The sequence below is a fragment of the Eulemur rufifrons genome, chromosome 28 (assembly GCF_041146395.1).
Source record: "Eulemur rufifrons isolate Redbay chromosome 28, OSU_ERuf_1, whole genome shotgun sequence".
In the NCBI taxonomy this organism is placed as follows: domain Eukaryota; kingdom Metazoa; phylum Chordata; class Mammalia; order Primates; family Lemuridae; genus Eulemur; species Eulemur rufifrons.
The window spans coordinates 45,331,169-45,341,545 of record NC_091010.1 but is presented as its reverse complement, the minus strand read 5'-3'; the positions used below and the strand labels follow the sequence as shown (position 1 = coordinate 45,341,545).

The 10,377-nt window shown below is 58.2% G+C and overlaps 1 protein-coding gene across 1 annotated transcript; it reads left to right on the top strand.

Annotated features, from left to right (window-relative positions):
* Positions 1-917: 917 nt before the first annotated feature.
* SFRP5 (secreted frizzled related protein 5) lies at positions 918-6,318 on the top strand. The gene is made up of 3 exons (XM_069460545.1): positions 918-1,440; positions 3,579-3,656; positions 5,311-6,318. The coding sequence occupies exons 1-3, from the start codon at positions 918-920 to the stop codon at positions 5,655-5,657; spliced, it is 948 nt and encodes a 315-aa protein (XP_069316646.1). The 3' UTR covers positions 5,658-6,318.
* Positions 6,319-10,377: the final 4,059 nt, after the last annotated feature.

The window sequence follows — 10,377 nt, the reverse complement described above, 5'->3', positions numbered from 1 at the left end:
TCCTTACTTAACCTCTCTTTGCCCCCTTATCTTTATCTGTAAAGTGGGGGTAGCAGTAGTACCTACCCACTTTACAGCATTATCCTGAGAATTAAATGAGGTAATGTATGCAATGTGCTTAGAAACATATTTGGGACACAATCAGCGCCCACTAAGTATTAGCCATCACTAGAAACAGTAGTTGATAAGACGTGCCTTCCGTCCCTGGCACTTAATAAGAGCTCACTCAATAGAAGCTCCGATTACCTAGACCGTGCCGTCGCTAGAAGTGGGTTCTGGGTCATGCCCGTCTTTGACTCCCAGCAGCCAGCACGGTGCCCCGCACCAAGCTCGTGAACCCTCGGGGCTGAAATGAGACCTGCCCAGAGGAGCAGGGGGTCCAGGAGGGTGTGAGCAGCCAGGAGCCTCCCGGAGGGGAGAAGAGGAACCGAGGTGTCAGAAAGAGAAAACAGAGCGGAGGGGGAAAGGCCGCGGCGGAAGATAAGCAAGTGAAGTGAGTGAGAAAAGGAACAGCAGAGGCAGTGGCGGAGCGCGATAAGGGGCAAGGAGGGAGAAGGCGAGGGGCGAGGAAAACGCCAGGGGAGGCGAGGGCGCCGCGGGGAGAAGCGCAAGACGGGCCGGGCTGCGGCGGGGTAGCCAGAGAGGGGCGCATGGCCCGGCGCTGGGCGGGACGCGGGGACGGGCGGGAGGGGCTGGGGGGGCTCCACCCTGCCTCCCCGCCTTGGGGCGGGGGCCGGGCCGCCGGAGATTGGCTGGGGTGCGGGTAGGCTGGGGCTGGAGCCCCGAGGTGGGAGGCGCCAGGATCACTCGGGGCGCCCGTGGCGGAGCGAAGGCTGCCACCCACTTGGACGACCTCGGCGGCGGCTGCAGAGGAGCGCCTGGGGCCTGCGCAGCGCGCGCCGGGGGACAGCGCAGCCATGCGGGCGGCGGCGGGGGGCGCGCGGGCGGCCGCGCTGGCGCTGCTGCTGGGGGCGCTGCAAGGGGCGCCGGCGCGCGGCGAGGAGTACGACTACTACGGCTGGCAGGCTGAGCCTCTGCACGGCCGCTCCTACTCGAAGCCGCCGCAGTGCCTCGACATCCCCGCCGACCTGCCGCTCTGCCACACGGTGGGCTACAAGCGCATGCGGCTGCCCAACCTGCTGGAGCACGAGAGCCTGGCCGAGGTGAAGCAGCAGGCGAGCAGCTGGCTGCCGCTGCTGGCCAAGCGCTGCCACTCAGACACGCAGGTCTTCCTTTGCTCGCTCTTCGCGCCCGTGTGCCTCGACAGGCCCATCTACCCGTGCCGCTCGCTGTGCGAGGCCGTGCGCGCCGGCTGCGCGCCGCTGATGGAGGCCTACGGTTTCCCCTGGCCCGAGATGCTGCACTGCCACAAGTTCCCCCTGGACAACGACCTCTGCATCGCTGTGCAGTTCGGGCACCTGCCCGCCACCGCGCCTCCAGGTAGCGCCGCCACCGCCACCCCCGTGCGCTCCGACGGCCCTGGGTGTTCCGGAGCTGGGCCCCAGACAGATGCCGCTCCCCCAACCCTTTAGCACAGCTCTGCCAGCCCCGGGAGAGGTGCCCCCCTACACACACACTCTCCACCGTCTTCGCTCAGCCTTGCGCCCCAGAAATCGTCTCCCACCCGCCTTCCACCTCCCCATGGACTGCCAGAGCAGTGCCTCCCTGTGGCTCTGGACCTTCCCACTGGTTCTCCGTTCCTGAACAACCCCCGGCGACCCTCGCAGCGCCCACCTAACCAAGCGGCTGAATCCCTGGGGTGCCCCCAATACTGCCTACCCAACTGGGGCATCCAGATAAATGCCTTATCTTTCCCCTCAACCCAAGAATGCTCTGGGTCGCTAAGCAATGCCTTTCACCTGGACCCCAGGGCACCAAGACAAGCATCACCCCTGCCCCATGTTGGGACCTTGGAAATGGAGGAGGGGTGAGGGAAGGGATGTGACAAAGAACTGGGGGCTAAGGGTGCTCCTGGGCTATGGTCTCTCCCTGTTTTCTGCACCTGGAACCCTAACTTCACTACCCTCTTCCCCAGTGCCCTCTGCTGGGAGTCTGTTGGGTGAGGTCAGTGAGGCAGAGCGAACAGATTAGTCAGGCTCTGCTCCAAAAGAGGAGCCATTAGGCAGGTTGCTTAACTTCTCTGAGCCTCAGTCTCCCCATCCATAAAATAGGAAGCAATCCCAGGTTCATGAAACCTATGAGATACTAAGTCCCTCCTCCCACCCACACTCCCAGTGCCATTATCCCTGATTTCTCCCTGGTCTCAGCCTCCCCCTCCCCGTGCTGGTCCACACAGCCCTTCCCAGGTTGGCTCCACCACCCCTCCCCCTCTCCCATCTGCTGGGCTCCTTCCAGGGGGTCTGGGGACCCAGAGCCACTGCCAGGACAGGACAGACAGCGCACTGAACAGAAAAGCCTTGCCTGGGTGGTTAACACAGCGCTTGCGGAGCCCCCCAACACTGAAGCTTCCCAAAGGCATGGCACCACGCCCTCTATTCCTGTCCTCCCCACTCCCCAAAAAGCAAGTGGACCCCACAATGCCCCACCCCAGCCCCTCCAGGCTAACCTAACTTGCACAGTGTGCCCAGCCTACCCCTCTCCCAAGAGGCGTTGTTGGGTGGGGGTCCTGTGCTTGGGCAGGGCTGAAACAGGGGAAACTCCCTGTCCTGGGCATTGGAAATTGCACAGGGAAGCAGGCGGAGAGCCAGCTCCAGCAGGGATCCCTGCAGGGTTCCTCCTCCCATGTTTCTGGAGCCTGAAGATCCCAGGCTCTGCACCCCCCGGCCCTGCGCTCCACACTTCCCCACCCTCTTTGAGCCGCCCTTTCCCCAGCGATGGGTGCCCACCTGGAGGCAGAGACATAGGTGAAGCTGTGCAGAGGTCGGGCACTAGGTGGTGGCCTGAGGACCAGGGGTGGCCTGAAGAAGTGTTTGTGTGGCCACTAGATAAAATTCGGAATATTTCATATAAAAATTGAGAGCCTTTGGCTTCCCTCAAAAAATCGAATTTCTGGCAGTGCTAAGCTGCTCTGGTTGGGGGGAGTGTTCCTCATGTTAGCGAAGGCCCAGCCCTGCCAGCTCCACTCGCTGACCCACCAGCCTGGACCTGTCGGCCTCTGTGTTCCTGGCGAGACCCTGCAGACACCCCGCCCTAGCACTAGACTGGGAGTCGCAAATCCTGAGTCCTAAGCCAGGTTCTCACTAACTTTGCAGACTTGGGTAACCACACCAGGCCTCAGTTTCCTTTCCTCTAAAATAGGAATAATAATACCTACTTCATAGGCTGGGGATTCTGTAAATCCAGAAGACAACGCACGTCGTGGCTGTAGCTGCCAGGGTCATGGGGCAGTAAGTGTGCCTAGTTGGCAGTTTTGTCTCTGTACAATCTTGTCGCATGATTGTCAATCACTCGGTGAGCAGGGGGTGGTATTATTGGCATCATCCCGTTTCCCGATGAGGAAGTGGAGGCTTGGCAGGGGAGGTGGCTGGTCAGTGGGGGAACCTGCACGCTAAGGGACTCTTTGGACTGCAGTCCCCTCACCAACCATTCCCCTCCCCCACCCTGCCTTCTCTCTTCAGTGACCAAGATCTGCGCCCAGTGTGAGATGGAGCACAGTGCCGATGGCCTCATGGAACAGATGTGCTCCAGCGACTTCGGTGAGTGTGTGGCCCACACGGCCACTCCCCCGGTGCCACCCCGAGCCCCTCCTCCTTGACACACACACGAACATATGTGCCCACATCCAGCACAGCAAGTCCCGACAGTTTCTGCACCATGGACCCCTTTTAGAATCTGATGGTGACCATAAACCCTCTCCCAAGGGAAACACACTGCTTTTGCATGTCATCTCAGGAGTTTCACAAGACCTCAATGCCATGGTCCACCCCTGGCCAGGGCTCCTCCCTTGGCGCTGTCCTCAGGGGGCCTCTGCAGCTGGACTGTCTCTTTGAGATGCAGGCTCAGCCCAGAAATGGATCGGGCTGTAGGGGGAGAAATGGGCTCCAGGGGAAGTGGAGCCCCCTTGTCCCTGGGCACCTCTGGTCACCTGTCCCCACAGCTTCATCCCAGAGCCTCCCCATTGCTGGGACAACCCAGCCAAGTCCAGCCAGGACCTGGCTCAGCTCACGCACGGACCACATAGTCCAGCCTGTGATCTTTGCCAAGTCAGCTCCCCGTTTCATGTCTTAGCCTCCCTGTCTATAAAAAAGAAAGAAGATAATAATGAAGTCTTTCCTTCAGAGGAGTCTTACATTGGCAACCCGTTTGGAAAGAGAATATTGCTTTTGCAAGGAACATGTGGGTGTATCAGAGAGAGAAGGGGGGGGAACAAAAAGAGAGAGAAGGAAGGAGATTTTATGACAGTGTCCTTCCTAGAGTGGGCAAAGTTCCTCTCTGGCTTCTCCCTGGCAGCTCGCAGAGATGGGGGCCCAGAGGCCTGCAGAAGGGAGAGACTAGCCTAAGGGACTCCCCCGTCCACCCCCAAGCCAGGGCTCCCTATCCCCAACTGTACTGGGCTCTCTGTGGCCACTGCAGTGTGACCCGGACCATGACTCCCCGGCCACGGACCCTGCCTTCACGCACTTCCCCAGCCACTCCCCACACTCACGCTCCTGCACGTGCCACAGATACACTGTCGGACGCAGAAACACACCACACACACACAAATCACTGTACAGTGGTGTGTTCACACCAGCAAGAGCTGATGTGTGTGTGTCTCTTCCCAACTCCACGCCCAGGGATGTGGTCAGTCGTGGTAGAGGATTTACCCCGTCACCAAATGCATGTGCCGGCCCATCACTGCTGCAACCACACTCACACCATACTCACACCATACACACACAGCCAGAAATCCCACTGGTAATCATCCCCAGAGACCAGGAAGTGCAGCCTCCCTCCATCACAGGGACCCCTCCAGTGGTCAGCCCCACCCACTCCCTGGCGGGCCCAGCCCCTGCACCCCTCCCCATCAGGGGCTCCCCACCCTGTGCCAGGTGTTGTGGAAGGGCTTGGCCTCTAGAGTTGGCCAGACCTCGGTTCAGTCCAGGCTCTCAATTCGGGCAAGTCACAAGCTCTCCACACTTGTCCCCCATCTTGTACCCTGAGGATGAAACGTGACAGTATCTGTGAAAGTCCAGCACATGATAGGCACCTCATAAATATTAAAATATGCACGTATAAGCTCCACCCCCCAGCCCCCCAGCATCAGGCTCCCTGAAGGTCCAGAGCACACCAGCGCCCACTCCAGGGCCATCAGCGTCCTGCGCAGACCTGACCATTCTCAGGCTGCCCCTCTGTCCCTCCTTCCCACAGTGGTCAAAATGCGCATCAAGGAGATCAAGATAGAGAATGGGGACCGCAAGCTGATTGGAGCCCAGAAAAAGAAGAAGCTGCTCAAGCCAGGCCCCCTGAAGCGCAAGGACACCAAGAGGCTGGTGCTCCACATGAAGAGCGGCGCGGGCTGCCCCTGCCCACAGCTGGACAGCCTGGCGGGCAGCTTCCTGGTCATGGGCCGCAAGGTGGACGGACAGCTGCTGCTCATGGCCGTCTACCGCTGGGATAAGAAGAATAAGGAGATGAAGTTCGCGGTCAAATTCATGTTCTCCTACCCCTGCTCCCTCTACTACCCCTTCTTCTATGGGGCCTCGGAGCCCCACTGAAGGAGGCCTGCCCCACCAGCCAGCTGTGCTCACCCCCTGGCCTCGCCCCACCCACCGGCTGACCCAGCCCATGGAGGGTGGTTTCACCAGTCATACTGGCATGGCCCCAAGGGATGGGCACACAGCCTGGGGCTGTCCTCCTTGACCACAGGGTCTTGGGATCCCTGGGATCCTGGGCTTCTTCTCTTAGGAGTGGGGCTTTCTCATGTGGGGGGAAAGCCCAGGGTCTCAGAAAGCAGGCAGAGTGGAGGAAGGGTGGAGGGGCTCCAGCAGCCTGAGGACGTGGTTCCAGAGGAGACGTGGTGTCAGCTGCCCCCTTTTGGTCGTGGGGCCCACCTTGGAGAGGGAAGTCTCCATATGAGGCTGAGCTATTTGGGGGACAGTTCTCCCCCACTGCCCTGTCATGCATCCTCATCGTAGCCCCCAAAGAAAAGAAGCTGGGGTCTCAATGCTTCCAGCCACACCCACTGCTTTCCCAGACCTGCCGTTTCCCTGGTCCCCACCCAGAGGCCTAGCGCTCCTGCAGGCCTGGAGAGCAAGCCCAGCCCGCGGTGCAGACCCTCCCCCGGGATCGCTTCGGGTTCACTCCGCAGCCCCCGCATCTCCCTCTTACCCTGATCATGAGTAAGTTATTGCTACTGCTGTGAGGCCATAGGTACTAGACAAACTGATACACGTAGGGTTTGGTTTCCGTTTTTTAAGTTTTTAATTAAATCAAAGAAAACAATAGTTGGTTTGGACCAAATGATTTCTTTGTCAGCTGGTTCCCCAGAGGTGGGGGGAAAGGGAGGTTTAGAACGGACTTTCTAATTTTTTTTTTTAGACTGTGTTTCACTTTGTCACCCAGGCTGGAGTGCAGTGGCACGATCGTAGCTCACTGCAACCGCCAACTCCTGGGCTCAAGCAATTCTTCCGCCTCCACCTCCCAGAGTGCTGGGACTACAGGCATGAGCCACTGTGCCTGGTCTAGAATGGACTTTTAGAAAGAAGCCCTTATCTTAACCCACGGCCTGTCCACACATAGACCCACTTGGAATGCCTAAGAAAAGCAATGCCTGTTTTTGTAGGATCCCCAAGTACACGTGGCAAGGGTCTCCCTCTCATCCTGACCACTAAGCGAGGGATGGAGATGGCTGGCCTTTTGTCCCTGAGGAGGGACAGAGGTGCCAAGTTCCCAGCCTTGCCCGGTCAGAAGACTCCCACAGTCCTGCAGCGTCTCTCCTACCAGGCCAACACCTAGTCTGAGGAGTCCAAGAAGGCTGGGCCACAGGGAACCATGCCTGAAAACCCTGAGGCCTAGGATGTGTCACTCCTCCCTCTGGCTTTCAAAATCCCTCGCCTGTCCCTGGACCAGCAGTGTCAGCATCACCTGGGAGCTGGTTAGAAACTCGGAAGCTAGCTGGGCACAGTGGTGTGTACCTGCAATCCCAGCCACTCAGGAGGTGGAGGTGGGAGGATCATTTGAGCCTAAGAGTTCAGTCCAGCCTGGGCCCTGTAGCAAGACCTCATCTCTAAACAAAAAATAAAAAAGAAAGAAATGCAGACTCTCAGGCCCCACCCCAGACCTGCTGCATCAGAGTCTGCACTTTAAGGCATAAACATTAGAATCATCCAGGGGCTTTTACAAAATACTGGGCCCCACCATAATGCAATTGAATCACAATCTGTCGGGTACCCAGCAATCAGTATTTTTGATGCTCCTGGGGTGATGTGCAGGGTCCAGAACCATTGTCTAGATAAGCTAACAACGGAGTCAGGGAGAGCCTGAGGGGCTGAGGGGCTTCCCCAGTGGGCTCGGAGCAGATGGAGCTGCTACCTTGGGTGGATGGCGCAGGGAGGAGAGAAGGCTTGACATGGAGGCCAGAGGCCACCCCTACTGTGATGGGCATCTGGCAGGTGGTGCCAGGACAGAGTCCGTCAGCAGAGGTGCCCAGGGCAGGGGGCGGGGGCACCCCCTAAGGGGCTCTCCTCGCCAGTGGGGGTGGAGCTGGGATACCAAGCCCAGTCAAGGGCCGCTGCTGCTCTGAGACAAAGCAGCCACGTTCTCCCAAGCTGAGCAAAACCTCAGCTCCCGCAGCTCTCAGAGGAGCACGTCACCTCAGAGAAATGAGCAAGGCCCGGAGGCCTGACTTCTGTGGTGGGGCCAGTGTGAGCATCCTCCCCCGAGGTCTGGCTAACAGGTGGTCTGACGGGGCCCATACGTCACGCCCGGGCAGTCAGGGGGCCTGGCCGCAGCTCAGGAGCAGCAGAGGCCTACTTGTTCCTCCTCGCCTCTGAGGAAGCCCCGCCACCCCCCCCTCCCCATCCCCAGCCCTGCCCAGCTTCACTTGGCTCCCTGAATCTGCCCCTTGTCTCCCGGCCTCCTACCCTCACCAAATATTTACGGACACTTCTATGGTCGACCAGGACCAGGGATTATTTTTCCACGGAACACACAGGACGGGGCCTGCCTCCAGCTCAAGTACAATGCTGACCTCTGTCAGGTGCTGGCAGCGGTGGGGCCGGGGGGAGGGCTCCCTTGGCCCACCCTGGCAAGCCCAGTAAGGCGCTCCTCACCCACCCCCCCCCCAACAAAGGGGTCAGGACGGCACTATACATCTGCTCTGTCCCCCAACATCTGCCATCAGACCCCCCAGGAATCGTTTCTGGGACCAAAAGGAATCCTACCAAGACCAGGGAGGCCTGCAAGGCTGGAGTGCCACTCTCCTCTCCCTCCATCACAAAAGGCTTCCTCCCTCCTGGCTGCCCCGTCCTCCCTCCCCAGGCCTGGAGACAGGCAGCTGTGCTGCCCAGACAGCACCTGGGCTCCGCGCGTCAGTGAACACTCCCCTCCGACCATGTGGAACAGACACCCAAGGAACAGGGAGGTGGACGGGGGAGGTCTGTGTCCCAGATCTGTCTTCCTGCTGTGCCAGGGTGGCCTTTGTTCTCAGGGTTCTACGATGATGCCTCCTCCCAATTTCTCAGGCCCGTTCCAGGCAGCAAGGTGGGAACCGGCACACAGCAAAAACAGCGCGTCAGCTGCCGCTGGCCCTTCTGATCAGGAAAACAATAATCCCCCACCAGTCCCACCTGGTAGATTGCCACTCTAAGCTCAATGGCCAGAACTAAGTCACATGGCCACCCCTAGGTGCAAGAGAGCGAAAGTCAAGTTGTTCAGCTGGGTACACAATCAGAATTCTAATAAAAAACAGGAAAGACTTGGACACTCAGGGTCACGGTGAAAAGAGGCAGCATAGCCCAGGGCAGCCCAGTTCTGGGTCCTAATCCTGGGACTTAGTGACACTGGGAACACTGGCCAGCTGTAAAGCAGAATAACGACGACGTCTACTTCACCGGGTTACTGAGTGTTGAGTGAGAACTGCATGAAGAGCACAATACACATTTAGAACATTTAGAAGATGTTCAATTAAATGCTAATTAGTATTTTTATGAGCCAAAAGCCATGACCTAGCAGGGCCTGCACATAGTAGGTACTCAGTGAAATTCCTAATTGATTCATTAATCAACTAAAAAACACTACTGGCAGGAAGGCAGGAAAAAGACAGGAGCAGCTCAGCTAAAACCCAGAATTTTTACTTTCAGAAGAGGATAGAACCTACATCTGGGGTTCTGCTTCAGAAACACATACCCAGGTGGTATGTAAGCCAATATTGGGGAGAAGATTACTAGTATTACTGTAATACGAGTACTCAATAAATATTATCAAGGCCACAACAGGTGGCAGGCACTACTCAAAACACTTTCAAATTCTAATTTAAGCCTCTCAACTGCCCTTTGAAGTAGTGGCATTTTAATAATGATGGCTGGAGCTCAGAGAGGTTAAGGAACTATTTGGAGGTCACACAGCTTGCACACGGTGGTGCTAGGATTTGATCTCATGCTCTTAACCACTACACTACTGTCTGCAGGGGTGAACCCAAGGACAGGCTGGGGTGAGGGGCAGTATAGGCAGCTGTGCTTCTGCCAACCTGCCTCCCAGGAAGATTTCTGGGAGCCCTTCTCCATCCCACTCCAAGGGCCCAGACAGGGGGCAGAGGAGCCAGTGGCTTTTCTCCTGATTCCCAGAGACAACCCACCCCCAACCCCTCCTCCCCTCTCAGCCCGGCCAGCATCCAGCCTCTTAGGTCCCCACAAAGGAAGCTCACATCCCACAACTGTTTAGTCGACTGTAATCCTGGCTAAAGTTCACTCCTTAGGAAATCTAACGTGGGGGGTGGCTGCTGCTGGAATGTGTGTGGCTGGGACCCAGTGTCCCGGCCCGGACAGCAGGCTCTGCTGGGGCCAGGAAAAAAGCAGGCAGCCAGGGGAATCCGGAATCCCCAGCCCCCAGCTGTGCCAGAGAATGGAATGTGCTGCTCTGGGTGTTGAAATACACCCAGCCAAGGCTGGAGGTGGGGGTGCTGGGAGCTGGGGGGCTCCTGCCACAAAGCTGCCTCTGTTCTCCTGAGGCTGAGCCCCCTCCACTGGGGCTGGGGGCGGGGGCGTTGTGCTTAGTGAGCAGGCCCCTCCTGGTGGCTCAGTGGCTAGCTCCTGGATCTAGAGGGGGCCAGGCAGAACAGAGGGGAAGGTGACCACCAGGACTGCCACGTTCATCCAAAGGCTCTCTTGTGAGGCCTTTACAAGCGCCTGTGGCACAATTCACAACTCGGCTCCATGGCTTACTAGTTTTGTGACCTTGGGCAGGTTACTTAACCTCTCTATGCCTCTATTTACTCAT

What these genes read in the sequence shown, in the direction of transcription:
- SFRP5 (XM_069460545.1), top strand. Translation starts at nt 918, where the DNA reads ATGCGGGCGGCGGCGGGGGGCGCGCGGGCGGCCGCGCTGGCGCTGCTG. An exon ending in GCCCGCCACCGCGCCTCCAG is followed by an intron (nt 1,441 to 3,578) that starts GTAGCGCCGCCA and finishes TTCTCTCTTCAG; the next exon opens with TGACCAAGATCTGCGCCCAG. An exon ending in GATGTGCTCCAGCGACTTCG is followed by an intron (nt 3,657 to 5,310) that starts GTGAGTGTGTGG and finishes TCCTTCCCACAG; the next exon opens with TGGTCAAAATGCGCATCAAG.